At 41.3% G+C, this 15,975-nt stretch overlaps 1 protein-coding gene across 1 annotated transcript in view; it reads right to left on the minus strand.

The window, feature by feature from the left end:
• Positions 1-15,975, minus strand: part of Had1 (beta Hydroxy acid dehydrogenase 1) — a 153,999-nt gene that overhangs the window by 37,689 nt on the left and 100,335 nt on the right. The window contains exon 3 of the mRNA XM_070083746.1: positions 2,861-2,966. Within this exon, the coding sequence (XP_069939847.1) occupies positions 2,861-2,966 (106 nt within the window). The remainder of the gene's footprint in view (positions 1-2,860; positions 2,967-15,975) is intronic.

Genomic DNA, 15,975 nt, shown 5'->3' on the forward strand with positions numbered 1-15,975 from the left:
GGGCCCACTGTAAGTAATTGCAGTAATATAGTAGAAGTAATAGCAGTAATATAGTAGAAGTAATAGCAGTAATATAGTAGAAGTAATAGTAGTAATATTGTAGAAGTAATAGCAGTAATATAGTAGAAGTAATAGCTGTGGAAAATTTTATACCTTATTTTTCGAAATTATAGTGTGTAAATTACCATAACGTAAATAAGTGTCAATTGAGTTGCTGTTGGTTTAAATTTAAATTTGAGTGAAAAAAGAACCAGCAGCGGCTGGGCAGGGGGAGAAGGAGAGTCCCCATAATGGAAATTTGGTGAATAGTGTTCCCAGTAACCAGCTAATGGCATTGGTCTTCATCAAGAATAAACTGAGTGAAATGGCCTCAAATGACCAGAAATAATGCAGTGACACCCTACACTGGGAAGAAAATTGGAGGAAACCACTGTAATACATACAATGGACAACTGTAAAATACTGCAAGACACTGGTGGCTCCCTACAACACGCCTTTCGGCAAGTAACATTTACCTTTGTTCAGTAGATTATGATGGCCTTCATATTTCTTGCTGGCTAGGTAACATTAGGGTGTGTTCTACCGGTGGTCCAAATTGGTAAGTTAATACCTCGAGTTACGAACTTAATTTGTTCAAGAAGGCTGTTCGAGTGCCGATACCAAACGAATTTGTTCCCATAAGGAATAATGTAAATTAGATTAGTCCATTTCAGACCCCCAAAAATGCACTTAAAAAATACACTTACATAATTGTTCGAGTTGGGAGCTGTTTGAAATGCGAAGTACCACTGTAACAGGAATTTAGTATGATCACCATGCCCATGCACTCTGCCCCAGGGCCAGACTCATGGAACTCTGTGTTCATCAAGAACTGCAAGAAGCCCCTATCACGAGCTTTTACCATCCTATGGAGAGGGAGCATGGACACTGGGGTCGTCCCACAGTTACTAAAAACAACAGACATAGCCCCACTCCACAAAGAGGGCAGTAAAGCAACAGCAAAGAACTACAGACCGATAGCACTAACATATCATACCAGCAAAATCTTTGAAAGGGTCCTAAGAAACAAGATCGCTACCCATCTAGAAACCCATCAGTTACACAACCCAGGGCAACATGGGTTTAGAACAGGTCGCTCCTGTCTGTCTCAACTATTGGATCACTACAACAAGGTTCTAGATGCACTAGAAGACAAAAAGAATGCAGATGTAATATACAGAGACTTTGCAAAAGCCTTCGACAAGTGTGACCATGGCGTAATAGCGCACAAAATGCATGCTAAAGGAATAACAGGAAAAGTTGGTAGATGGATCTATAACTTCCTCACAAACAGAACACAAAGAGTAGTAGTCAACAGAGTAAAGTCCGAGGCGGCTACGGTGAAAAGCTCTGTTCCACAAGGCACAGTACCCATTCCCATCTTGTTTCTCATCCTCATATCTGACATAGACAAGGATGTCAGCCACAGCACTGTCTTCCTTTGCAAATGACACCCGAATCTGCATGACAGTGTCTTCCATTGCAGACACTGCAAGGCTCCAGGCAGACATCAACCAAATCTTTCAGTGGGCTGCAGAAAACAATATGAAGTTCAACGATGAGAAATTTCAATTACTCAGAAATGGTAAACATGAGGAAATTAAAACTTCATCAGAGTACAAAACAAATTCCGGCCACAAAATAGAGCAAAAAACCAACGTCAAAGACCTGGGAGTGATCATGTCGGAGGATCTCACCTTCAAGGACCATAACATTGTATCAATTGCAGCTGCTAGAAAAATGACAGGATGGATAATGAGAACCTTCAAAACTAGGGAGGCCAAGCCCATGATGACACTCTTCAGGTCGCTTGTTATATCTAGGCTGGAATATTGCTGCACACTAACAGTACCTTTGAAGGCAGCAGGTGAAATTGCTGACCTAGAAAATGTACAGAGAGCCTTCACGGCGTGCATAATGGAGATAAAACACCTCAATTACTGGGAGAGCTTGAAGTTCCTGAACCTGTATTCCCTGGAACGCAGGCGGGAGAGATGCATGATTATATACACCTGGAAAATCCTAGAGGGACTAGTACCGAACTTGCACACGAAAATCACTCACAACGAAAGCAAAAGACTTGGCAGACGATGCAACATCCCCCCAATGAAAAGCAGGGGTGTCACTAGCACGTTAAGAGACCATACAATAAGTGTCAGGGGCCTGAGACTGTTCAACTGCCTCCCAGCATACATAAGGGGAATTACCAATAGACCCCTGAAAGTCTTCAAGCTGGCACTGGACAAGCACCTAACGTCGGTTCCTGACCAGCCGGGCTGTGGCTCTTACGTTGGATTGTGTGCAGCCAGCAGTAACAGCCTGGTTGATCAGGCTCTGATCCACCAGGAGGCCTGGTCACAGACCGGGACGCGGGGGCGCTGACCCCTGGAACTCTCTCCAGGTAAACTCCAGGTAATATGTAGCTACAGAGGTGAAATTAAATGTATCATACCCTCCCACAATTTTCAGTTAGTCACAAGAAAAAGCAGTCCAGAACTACTGGTCTCTTAAATGTAATTAACTAATTTTAGGTCCCACTTTTGTGAGAGTGGTTTGAGGGTTGTTGACAACGAGGAAGGCACTTTCTTAGGACCTAAAGTGTCTTAAGTCCCACTTACCTCAGAGATGCAACAAAAATTGGTAAGTAATAATTACCTTAGTTGTATCCTTATCCCAAATTACCTATACGTAAATAAATTCTGTGAAGATAATTTCTCACAACAGCAGTAATATAAGTAGAAGTAATAGTAATATAGCAGAAGTATTAGCAGTAGAAGTAACAGTAGTAGCAATTGCTGTTGTAAGCAATAAAGATGCTAACCTTTAATGTATTTGTATTGCTCCTCAGCAGATGCTGTGCCTCGCAGCAGTCCTGAGGTCTCCAGGTCCTTCAATTGCTGCAAAATATCTTCCAGTGCCCCCGTCACCTGTAAAAATAAAAAAAATCCCAGGCATGATAATAGGAACATAAAATATGCGGTAATTTCCCTCTTATTTACATCAATTTATATTCTTTCACTTTCGATATACCTTGATTTAACAAACTAATGACGGTGGGGGAGGGGGGGAAGCAGGCGAGTTGTGATGGTGATTGTGAACAGAGGTGAGATAGTTCTGCTGTGATCATAACAATAAAGAAATAATTCTGGTATTTGTACATGGTTATTAACAACAAGAAATCACCTTAAACCAGTTGTTACCTTAAGGCTTTTGCCTGGCGGCAAAAGCTCTTGCTTCACAAGTGAGGGTCAAGGTTCCATTCCCAGCGAAGGGGTGGAAACATTGGACGTGTTTCCCTACACCAGTCATCTATGTTCACCCATCGGTAAAATGGGTACCTGGGTGTTAGTTAACTGGTGTGGGTCGCATCCTGGGACAAAGCTGACCAAATTTGCCTGAAATGCTCTGCATAACATAGGGCTTCTATATAGTAGTTGATGTTGGTGAGGGGCTCTTGATTTAGGGAATTGGATCTGTGCTCCAGTTCCCCGAATTAAGCCTGAATGCCTTCCACATCCCCCCCCAAGCGCTGTATAATCCTACGGGTTTAGCACTTCCCCTTGATTATAATAATAATATATAGTAGTGTCACTGATGTCCGCTAGGACTGTATACCTTGTACATGTAGTAAATAAAGATATTATTATTATTATTATTATTATTATTATTATTATTATTATTATTAACTTCAGGAGTCACCTTGTAGACCGGTAATACACATTTTACTAGATCTGCTAGCCCTTACATGTGATCGCATATTTTTTACTTTTTTTCTTTTAGAGCAGAGTTCCCAACATAAATCCTAATGCCGTGATACTGTAGCCCCTCTGTTTTCTTATGTGCAAGAAGTTGATGGGGAAGTGATGTGTTCTATATATTAAAAAATCACTTCCCCATCAACTTCTTGCACATAAGAAAACAGAGGGGCTACAGTATCACGGTGTTAGGATTTATATTGGGAACTCTGCTCTCAACATATTTACATATTTAACTTGTATGCTCCTGCTGATAAGTTTAATTACTTGGAGCTCCCAACTTGTGCTCAGTCTGAACCTACTCTTATTATTGGTGATTATAATGCAAGACAAAAAGCATTGGAAACTCTCAGTTTGGTAATCATAATGGTAATCAACTGTTGTCACTCTTAAACAGTCATGATAATGTGCAAATTGTAGGTGACCTTGAACCCACACATATCTATGGAGGCATCCTTGATCTGTGCCTGGGCTTCAACATTACTTTTGCCAGTTGCGAGTCTTCCATTGTAACAGATATTATGGAAAATTACATTTATCTGGATGTAACTCATAATGTACATACCAGTAAATGATAACAAAGATAATTATTATTTATCAGTTACATAGACAAGTAGGAATTTGGGACACCTAGGTCACAAAAATGTCCCCCTTCGATACCTACAACTGTCATATCCACAAGTTGCTCTAGACCTATTAATTACAAATGAAATATGCATCACCAGGAATTCTGGTAAATATATAAATTTGTGGACTTTATATTAAAATTAATAAATGATTACATATACACATTTATATAACAGAAGGAGAATATATAATCGTAACACTTACCAATTTGACTGGAGATTACTGTGTATCATACTCAAAAAACCTCATTCTAACTAAATTTATGATGATAATACTGGCCAGAATTACAACACAATCTAGATAGCTTATCTGAGGTTCCTGGAGCTGTCTTGTCCAGTCGCCTGATATCTCAAGTTATGCAGGAATGCACATCCAACAATTTCGGCTCCTATTTGAGAGGTTTTAAACCCAATATAACCTCTAGAGCACGAAAATTCTTCCTATTATTCACTAACGTTTGTGCTGACTCAATTCAAACATTGCGACTCTCCTGCTCTGCGCAGGCGTGGGCTTCCCATTTTTTATAACAATTTTTATTAAATACAATATAAGCCATCAATTTACCTATAAATTACCATATTTCCAGAAAATATACAGTATTTTCCACACTGCGGCCGGGCGGAGTTCGTTGCTAAACGACTCAAATTGCTCATTTGGCAATGGTGGAGGACCTGTGTACATATAGGATCTGGCATCCACACGGCGACATATTATACAAGATTTAATCACCCTTTTTACACTTTGCCGTCCTTGTGGAATCCAGAAAGTTTCCCCTAATACAATTTAAGGTATCTTGTACCCCACCATGCATTACATTTTTATGGGCATTTAGAACAATTAAATTTGTTAGATGATGAGTTTTTGGCAATAAGATCAGGTTTAGCAGAATCACCTCTGCACCTAATTACACTGTTCTCTAAATACAGCCCCAATTTCTCTATTGTGGAACCTTTCACAATTTTTCTTTCCATCATCAATTTAATCTCATTTCCATAGATTTCTTCCTGTACCCTCTTTATCCAATATTCAAGAGGATGTGAAAACTTATATGAGAAATTCATCTTGTTTAGAAATTTAAACACCAACTTAGTTACATTGATTAGTATGGGTAAAGAAGAATACCTATTTATATCAATGGCTAAGGAAGGACAAACTATTGGAGCGGTGGTCACAGTAATTTCAACAAGAGCAATATACGCCTTTTGTACAGGCCAATTAGCTTTATTTACCAACCAGCTCGGTCCTATAAACCATGATACAGCATTTACAAATTTAGCATAAGGTAAACCTTGAGACAAGAAATCAGCTGGATTCTCCTCACCAGGTATATGATTAAATGTTAACATATGCTGACCCAAACTATTATACTTCTCTTGCATCTGATTAATTTCAGCGACTCTGTTTTGTACGTACACAATTTTACTGTTTCCATTACAAATCCATTGTAAGGATACCTCATTATCAGACCAAATTACAGTGTCACTAATATTTATCTCCTGCAACTTATTTCTTATATAATTAGCTAATTTGACACCTACATAAATGGCTGCTAATTTCAACTGAGGTAAAGTACGTGATATAATTGGAGACACTTTAGCCTTATACATAAAAAGAGAGATAACACTATTATAGTGAAGGTAAGCAACTGCTCCATATGCCAATTTTGAAGCATCACAAAAAATGTGGAATACATTTTTCCCATTTGGATTGGCCACCTGGTGTGGGAACTCCAACATTGGAATTTTCTCATAATCACCAATTAATTCATCCCACCTGTTAATGAATTCCTCAGGTAGAGTTTCATTCCAAGCACATTTAAGCTTCCATGCTTCTTGTATTAATAATTTCCCTCTTATAGTAAGGGGTGACACTAAACCTAGTGGATCAAAACATATGGAAACTTCAGCAAACAAAACTCTTAGTTAATTTACTGGGCATACTGTAATTATTACGTTTTAACATTAACAAATCTCTCCCAATACATTACTACAATTTGGCACTTCATCTCCAGGGTAATCTTTACTCATTTTGTTTTTTAATTTGGACGAATTACTATTCCATTCCCTCAGAGGCATATTCACACTTTGCATTATTTTATTAGCCTCTCCATAAGTCATTAACAGTTCCTCTTCAGTTGACATCACACCCAGGAAATTGTCCACATAAAATTGTTTGGTCATTACTTTACTCAATGAACTTCCCATACGTTTAAGGTGTGCATTTATTGTCGCTTGAAGTAGGAACGGACTGGATGTAGCACCAAATAATATGCTTCTAAAGCGAAAGGTTATCAGAGGGCTAAGTGGGTCAATAGGATTCTCAGGCCATAAGAAGCGGGTACAATCCCGGTCAGCCTCTTGTAAACCCGCTCTTAGGAAAGCTTTACTTATGTCAGCTGTAAAGGCATAATTCTTCATCCTGAAATTTAATAAGATATCTCATAATTTTTCCATCAATGACGGACCTGTCATCAAACAGTCATTTAAACTAGGTACATTTTTGTTACTCCTGGCACTACAATTAAACGCAATCCTCAGAGGAGTGGTCTTAGAATCCTTCTTCACTCCGTGATGTGGCAAATAGTGACCATAAATTTTGGCTTTATGGAAGGTGGAGTAGGGGTCGGCCTAGGAAAGGTTGGAGGGAGGGGGTAAAGGAGGTTTTGTGTGCGAGCGGCTTGGACTTCCAGCAGGCATGCGTGAGCGTGTTTGATAGGAGTGAATGGAGACAAATGGTTTTTAATACTCGACGTGCTGTTGGAGTTTGAGCAAAGTAACATTTATGAAGGGATTCAGGGAAACCAGCAGGCCGAACTTGAGTCCTGGAGATGGGAAGTACAGTGTCTGCACTCTGAAGGAGGGGTGTTAATGTTGCAGTTTAAAAACTGTAGTGTGAAGCAACCTTCTGGCAAGACAGTGATGGAGCGAATGATGGTGAAAGTTTTTCTTTTTCGGCCCACCCTGCCTTGGTGGGAATAGGCCAGTGTGATAATAAAAAAAAATTGGCTTGCTCAGGAGGTACCTCTTCTATAAATTTATTAATTAATTGTTCAGCAATTATATCATTATAGCCAGTTAACAATTCTGGTGCCTTACTCAGTTTGCGGAGATGAGCCTTTAACTGTCCATATGCCATTCTGTAATTAGTGGGCAAGTTTTAGCAGTAAAGATCGAGAACCAAAACCTAGTCATTGTGGTAGTCTACAAGCCTCCGGATGCAACATCCCAGCAATTCCAGGAACAGCTGTTAAAAATTGACCACTGTCTGGAAAATCTTCCAGCTCCTGCACCCAACATCTTGCTCCTGGGGGATTTCAACTTAAGGCACCTAAAATGGAGGAATATAGCAAATAATATTGTTGCAGTAATAACACCAGGAGGCAGCTCTAATGAAAACTCACACTCACACGAGCTTTTAAATCTCTGCACAAAATTCAATTTAAACCAGCAAATAATAGAGCCTACTAGACTGGAGAATACACTAGACCTCATCTTCACTAACAATGATGATCTGATAAGAAATGTCACCATATCAAAAACAATATACTCAGATCACAACATAATTGATGTTCAGACATGTATGTGCGGAGCCCCAGACCGACATAATGAGATTAGTCATGAGGGAGCATTCACCAAATTCAACTTCAATAACAAAAACAAAGTGGGACCAAGTAAACCAAGTCCTAACCGATATAAGCTGGGAAGATATGCTAAGCAACACAGACCCCAACTTATGCCTAGAACAGATTAACTTGGTGGCACTCGATGTATGCACAAGGCTTATTCCTCTAAGAAAAAGGAGGAGTAGATGTAAAATAGAAAGACAGGCGCTCCCTTTGCAGGCGACGGAAAAGAATAACAGAGCGGCTAAAAGAGGTCAGTATATCTGAAATGCGTAGGGAGACACTGGTCAGAGAAATAGCAAGCATCGAACTTAAGCTAAAGGAATCTTATAGGAGTCAGGAATCGCGGGAAGAACTAAAAGCCATAAATGAAATCGAAAGAAACCCAAAGTATTTCTTCTCCTATGCCAAATCAAAGTCGAGAACAACGTCCAGTATTGGGCCCCTACTTAAACAAGATGGGTCCTACACAGATGACAGCAGGAAATGAGTGAGCTACTCAAGTCCCAATATGACTCAGTTTTTAGCAAGCCGCTAACCAGACTGAGAGTCGAATATCAAAATGAATTTTTTATGGGAGAGCCACAGAATTTGGTTAACACAAGCCTATCCGATGTTATCCCGACGCCAAATGACTTTGAACAGGCGATAAATGACATGCCCATGCACTCTGCCCCAGGGCCAGACTCATGGAACTCCGTGTTCATCAAGAACTGCAAGAAGCCCCTATCACGAGCCTTTACCATCCTATGGAGAGGGAGCATGGACACGGGGGTCGTCCCACAGTTACTAAAAACAACAGACATAGCCCCACTCCACAAAGGGGGCAGTAAAGCAACAGCAAAGAACTACAGACTGATAGCACTAACATCCCATATCATAAAAATCTTTGAAAGGGTCCTAAGAAGCAAGATCACCACCCATCTAGAAACCCATCAGTTACACAACCCAGGGCAACATGGGTTTAGAACAGGTCGTTCCTGTCTGTCTCAACTATTGGATCACTACGACAAGGTCCTAGATGCACTAGAAGACAAAAAGAATGCAGATGTAATATATACAGACTTTGCAAAAGCCTTCGACAAGTGTGACCATGGCGTAATAGCGCACAAAATGCGTGCTAAAGGAATAACAGGAAAAGTCGGTCGATGGATCTATAATTTCCTCACTAACAGAACACAGAGTAGTAGTAGTCAACAGAGTAAAGTCCGAGGCGGCTACGGTGAAAAGCTCTGTTCCACAAGGCACAGTACTCGCTCCCATCTTGTTCCTCATCCTCATATCTGACATAGACAAGGATGGCCCGGTGGCCTGGTGGCTAAAGCTCCCGCTTCACACACGGAGGGCCCGGGTTCGATTCCCGGCGGGTGGAAACATTCGACACGTTTCCTTACACCTGTTGTCCTGTTCACGTAGCAGCAAATAGGTACCTGGGTGTTAGTCGACTGGTGTGGGTCGCATCCTGGGGGACAAGATTAAGGACCCCAATGGAAATAAGTTAGACAGTCCTCGATGACGCACTGACTTTCTTGGGTTATCCTGGGTGGCTAACCCTCCGGGGTTAAAAATCCGAACGAAATCTTATCTTATCTTATCTTATCTGTCAGCCACAACACCCTGTCTTCCTTTGCAGATGACACCCGAATCTGCATGACAGTGTCTTCCATTGCAGACACTGCAAGGCTCCAGGCGGACATCAACCAAATCTTTCAGTGGGCTGCAGAAAACAATATGAAGTTCAACAATGAGAAATTTCAATTACTCAGATATGGTAAACACGAGGAAATTAAATCTTCATCAGAGTACAAAACAAATTCTGGCCACAAAATAGAGCGAAACACCAACGTCAAAGACCTGGGAGTGATCATGTCGGAGGATCTCACCTTCAAGGACCATAACATTGTATCAATCGCATCTGCTAGAAAAATGACAGGATGGATAATGAGAACCTTCAAAACTAGGGAGGCCAAGCCCATGATGACACTCTTCAGGTCACTTGTTCTATCTAGGCTGGAATATTGCTGCACACTAACAGCACCTTTCAAGGCAGGTGAAATTGCTGACCTAGAAAATGTACAGAGAACCTTCACGGCGTGCATAACGGAGATAAAACACCTCAATTACTGGGAGCGCTTGAGGTTCCTAAACCTGTATTCCCTGGAACGCAGGCGGGAGAGATACATGATTATATACACCTGGAAAATCCTAGAGGGACTAGTACCGAACTTGCACACGAAAATCACTCACTACGAAAGCAAAAGACTTGGCAGACAATGCAACATCCCCCCAATGAAAAGCAGGGGTGTCACTAGCACATTAAGAGACCATACAATAAGTGTCAAGGGCCCGAGACTGTTCAACTGCCTCCCAGCATACATAAGGGGGATTACCAACAGACCCCTGGCAGTCTTCAAGCTGGCACTGGACAAGCACCTAAAGTCGGTTCCTGACCAGCCGGGCTATGGCTCGTACGTCTTTACCTGACACTAACAGAGCACTGTCATCTGCATACAGTAGGAGTTTGCACTTGACACTGATAGGCATATCACTGACATAACATAAGAATAATAAGGGACCCAGAATACTACCTTGGGGAACTCCACATGTTATCGGCAGGGGTTCTGATTCTGTTTTGTTGATTTTGACTATTTGTCTCCTGTTGCTAAGGTAGGACTTAAACCAGTCTACAGAACCTATACCGATAGCTTGAAGTTTATTACATAATATATTGTGGTTGACAGTATCGAAGGCCTTTTGCAAGTCTAAGGTTACCATACCTATGAGGTTCCCCTTTGACATTTCAGTTCTCAGGTAATCCATCAGATTAATAAGGGAGGTGTCGGTTGAGTAGGATCTTCTAAAGCCCGATTGATAGCTATGGAGAATGTTGTTGTCATTAAGGTACTTAACTACTTGAGAATACACCGCCCTCTCTAGAATTTTAGATATTATACTGAGTATACTAACAGGCCTATAGTTGCTTACATCAGACCTACTATTTTTCTTGAAGATAGGAGTAACTCTGGCCTCCTTGAACCCCTCCGGTATGGTATTAGTGGTGATTGATAGATTTATTATGTGAACAATAGGGATTGACAGTTCAGAAGCACCATCTTTTAGGAACTTAGACGGGATGTTATCAGGGCCTGTGCTCTTAGTTGGGTTTAACCTGCTTAGTTCTTTTTGAATAAAGTCATGAGATACACTTACTAGTTGACAACTGTTTGGGGTTACCCCTTTATTGGTATAGTATGTTTGAAACTTATCAGAGTCTGTGTTAAAGGTATTTGATGCAGCTGGTAGTTTACTTACTAGTGTTGATGCAACAGATGTGTAGTAGGAATTAAAGCAATTTGCCAACTTAGATGTTTCGTAGCATACCTCATTATCGATAGTAAGTACCATGTTAGACCTATCTACGGGCTTATGGCTATACCCCAACTGTTTTAGTTGTTGCCAGAGCTTTCTGGGGTTATGCTTATACTCTTCAATTTTTGAGCAGTAGTGCTTTGCCTTTGCTCCTTTTATAAGTCTCTGTACTCTGTTCCTCACCCTTTGGAATTCATTTAGTGCTGCAATATCCTGTCTGTTTGCTTTAAATCTTTTTAGCAGCTGGTCTCTGAATTTCATATTATCTAATATCTCAGTAGTCATCCAAAGTTCAGTTCTTCGTTTAATCCTAACATTTTTAACTGGTGCAATATTATCAAGGATGGTACTGAACATTGTTTTGAATTTTTCCCAGGCATCGTTTATGTCCGTGCAACTTGTTATCTCTGTCCAGTCACAATTGTGTAGCCTATTTACCAGTGTTTCTTTACTGTAGTTTCTAGTTGACCTCATTTTTATTGTCCTGTGTAGGCCTATCCTATCCCTAGTGATTTTCCTGGTGCAGTAAATGATGAAATGATCACTAAGACCTGTGGTAATGACGCTTGACTGACTAATGTTCTCAGAGCGGTTACAAAGTATGTGGTCAATTAGGGTGGCTGAGAACTGTGTGATCCGGGTTGGAGTATTAATTAGTTGAATGTAACTATTTAATCCTAGAATCTGCTTATACCTTTTGCATAGCCCATTATTTTGCTGCTGAAAACAGATATTGAAGTCGCCCAGTATTGTCTCGCAATTGTTTTCAACTCCGGACAAGACTCTGGAAAAGTCTTCTAAGAACTGGTCCTGGGTAGGAGGGTGGTAACTAGTTCCTACTAAGATGGGTTTGGTCTTAGGAAGCAGCACTTCAAACCATAGAATCTCCAGTTTATTGTTATTTAAATCAGGTCTTGGGTTGTAAGCTAAGTCATTTCTAATGTAGGCACATACTCCAAAACCCTTTCTGTTCCTATCTAAGCGTTTTATATTGTAACCATCTATTTTGACCTCGTCGTCAGTCACCGTATCATCCAACCAAGATTCAGAGATGGTTATAACTGCTGCCCTAATTTTGTTAGCTAGAATCCTAATCTCTGCCAATTTAGGAAGAAGTGATCTTGCATTGACATGAATAAAGTGAAGGCCTGTTTTCATAAAACAATCATAATCAATATATGGCAATGGGTCATTTGTATTAAAATTAGGTAAATCAATGTCATCACTGCTAAAGGGTAACTGTGCCAAAGTGCATTTGTTACACACAAAATGAATTCTGGCACCGTTGCTATAATTGTACATACATCCATCATGCACCCACCCCTTACACATTTTACATAAGGTGCCTTTTCTGTTTTTCATGTGTACTTTAGTACAGTGTATGCACCTGTTTGGTAGTGTTTGAGATAATAATGGCTGTATTGTCTCACATTGACCTTTGTATGCATTACATATGGAGTTAAGGTTATCATTCCTAGCTACTAGACCGTCATTATCGCCGTCATTTATCTGTCTGTTTTGCCTCTGCACAATAGTTTGAGGTCCTGGATTAATTTGGATATCACCACTTAAGAGCGCTACAATAAGAGCTGTGTGCCACTGTTTTTGTTTGGGTATGCAGTGTTGCCATACCTTACAGCGATAGTGACATTTACTTTTCTGGTAGGATGGCAACTGTTGGGCTTTTACTGTCCAGGGTGCTGTTATTCCATTCACCTTTTCCAGCCCCCATGACTGATTTCTTTCTTCATGGAATTGAAGAAGAAATATAAATATAATTATGGCAGCCTGTACCCCCCTAATGCCTGCCATTTTCACTCTTCGCTCTTTTACTCATATACAATAATATTTATTTCTCTTTTCCAGTCCCTAGTACACTTAGTATCTGCTTTAGCAATCACCACTGAATTACTAGTAAAATTTCCTCTTCAAAACCCTCTTCAATGCTCACTTTCCCTTAACTTCACAAAACCCTACAGTTAACCCCTTATTACACACTCCCCTTCCCATCTCACTTCACAGTCTGGCTTCCCCAATTAACTTCTAACTCCTTTCCATTCTGGTAGATCAGAAAGGTTTAATCCATGGTTTTATCCTTACAAATCCCCCTCAATTCCATTTATCGGGGGTTGTGTGGTGTTGTTGACTGCCTGACCTGTTCTGCTGACTCAGCCATTTTTAAAACACTGAGGGGAGTAACGCCACCTACAACCTGACTTTCCTTGAGTTTATAGATATATTTGAAGGGGATGTTGGTGTTTACCTGGAGTTTACCTGGAGAGAGTTCCGGGGGTCAACGCCCCCGCGGCCCGGTCTGTGACAAGGCCTCCTGGTGGATCAGAGCCTGATCAACCAGGCTTAGATAGAACAAGTGACCTGAAGAGTGTCATCATGGGCTTGGCATCCCTAGTTTTGAAGGTTCTCATTATCCATCCTGTCATTTTTCTAGCAGCTGCGATTGATACAATGTTATGGTCCTTGAAGGTGAGATCCTCTGACATGATCACTCCCAGATCTTTGACGTTGGTTTTTCGCTCTATTTTGTGGCCGAAATTTGTTTTGTACTCTGATGAAGTTTTACTTTCCTGGTGTTTACCATATCTGAGTAATTGAAATTTCTCATCGTTAAACTTCATATTGCTTTCTGAAGCCCATTGAAAGATTTGGTTGATGTCCGCCTGGAGCCTTGCAGTGTCTGCAATGGAAGACACTGTCATGCAGATTCGGGAGTCATCTGCAAAGGAAGAAACGGTGCTGTGGCTGACATCCTTGCATGACAGTGTCTTCCATTGCAGACACTGCAAGGCTCCAGGCGGACATCAACCAAATCTTTCAGTGGGCTGCAGAAAACAATATGAAGTTCAACGATGAGAAATTTCAATTACTCAGATATGGTAAACACGAGGAAATTAAATCTTCATCAGAGTACAAAACAAATTCTGGCCACAAAATAGAGCGAAACACCAACGTCAAAGACCTGGGAGTGATCATGTCAGAGGATCTCGCCTTCAAGGACCATAACATTGTATCAATCGCATCTGCTAGAAAAATGACTGGATGGATAATGAGAACCTTCAAAACTAGGGAGGCCAAGCCCATGATGACACTCTTCAGGTCACTTGTTCTATCTAGGCTGGAATATTGCTGCACACTAACAGCACCTTTCAAGGCAGGTGAAATTGCTGACCTAGAAAATGTACAGAGAACCTTCACGGCGTGCATAACGGAGATAAAACACTTCAATTACTGGGAGCGCTTGAGGTTCCTAAACCTGTATTCCCTGGAATGCAGGCGGGAGAGATACATGATTATATACACCTGGAAAATCCTAAAGGGAGTAGTACCGAACTTGCACACGAAAATCACTCACTACAAAAGCAAAAGACTTGGCAGACGATGCAACATCCCCCAATGAAAAGCAGGGGTGTCACTAGCACGTTAAGAGACCATACAATAAGTGTCAGGGGCCCGAGACTGTTCAACTGCCTCCCAGCATACATAAGGGGGATTACCAACAGACCCCTGGCAGTCTTCAAGCTGGCACTGGACAAGCACCTAAAGTCGGTTCCTGACCAGCCGGGCTGTGGCTCGTACGTTGGTTTGCATGCAGCCAGCAGCAACAGCCTGGTTGATCAGGCTCTGATCCACCAGGAGGCCTGGCCACAGACCGGGCCGCGGGGGCGTTGACCCCCGGAACTCTCTCCAGGTAAACTCCAGGTAAACTATGTCAGATATGAGGATGAGAAACAAGATGGGAGCGAGTACTGTGCCTTGTGGAGCAGAGCTTTTCACCGTAGCTGCCTTGGACTTTACTCTGTTGACTACTACTCTTTGTGCTCTATTTGTGAGGAAATTATAGATTCATCTACCAACTTTTCCCTGTTATTCCTTTAGCACACATTTTGTGCACTATTATGCCATGGTCACACTTGTCGAAGGCTTTTGCGAAGTCTGTATATATTACATCTTCATTCTTTTCGTCTTCTAGTGCATTTAGGACCGTGTCGTAGTGAGCCAATAGTTGAGACAGACAGGAGCGGCCTGTTCTAAACCCATGTTGCACTGGGTTGTGTAATTGATGGGTTTCTAGATGGGTGGCGATCTTGCTTCTTAGGACCCTTTCAAAGATTTTTATGATATGCCATGTTAGTGCTATCGGTCTGTAGTTCTTTGCTATTGCTTTACTGCCCCCCTTTGTGGAGTGGGGGCTATGTCTGTTGTTTTTAGTAACTGTGGGACGACCCCCGTGTCCATGCTCCCTCTCCATAGGATGGTAAAAGCTCGTGATAGGGGCTTCTTGCAGTTCTTGATGAACACGGCATTCCATGAGTCTGGCCCTGGGGCAGAGTGCATGGGCATGTCATTTATCGCCTGTTCAAAGTCATTTGGCGTCAGGATAACATCAGATAGGCTTGTGTTAACCAAATTCTGTGGCTCTCTCATAAAAAATTCATTTTGATCTTCGACTCTCAGTCTGGTTAGTTGCTTGCTAAAAACTGAGTCATATTGGGACTTGAGTAGCTCACTCATTTCCTTGCAGTCATCTGTGTAGAACCCATCTTG

This window comes from Cherax quadricarinatus, chromosome 10 (assembly GCF_038502225.1).
Source record: "Cherax quadricarinatus isolate ZL_2023a chromosome 10, ASM3850222v1, whole genome shotgun sequence".
Lineage (NCBI taxonomy): Eukaryota > Metazoa > Arthropoda > Malacostraca > Decapoda > Parastacidae > Cherax > Cherax quadricarinatus.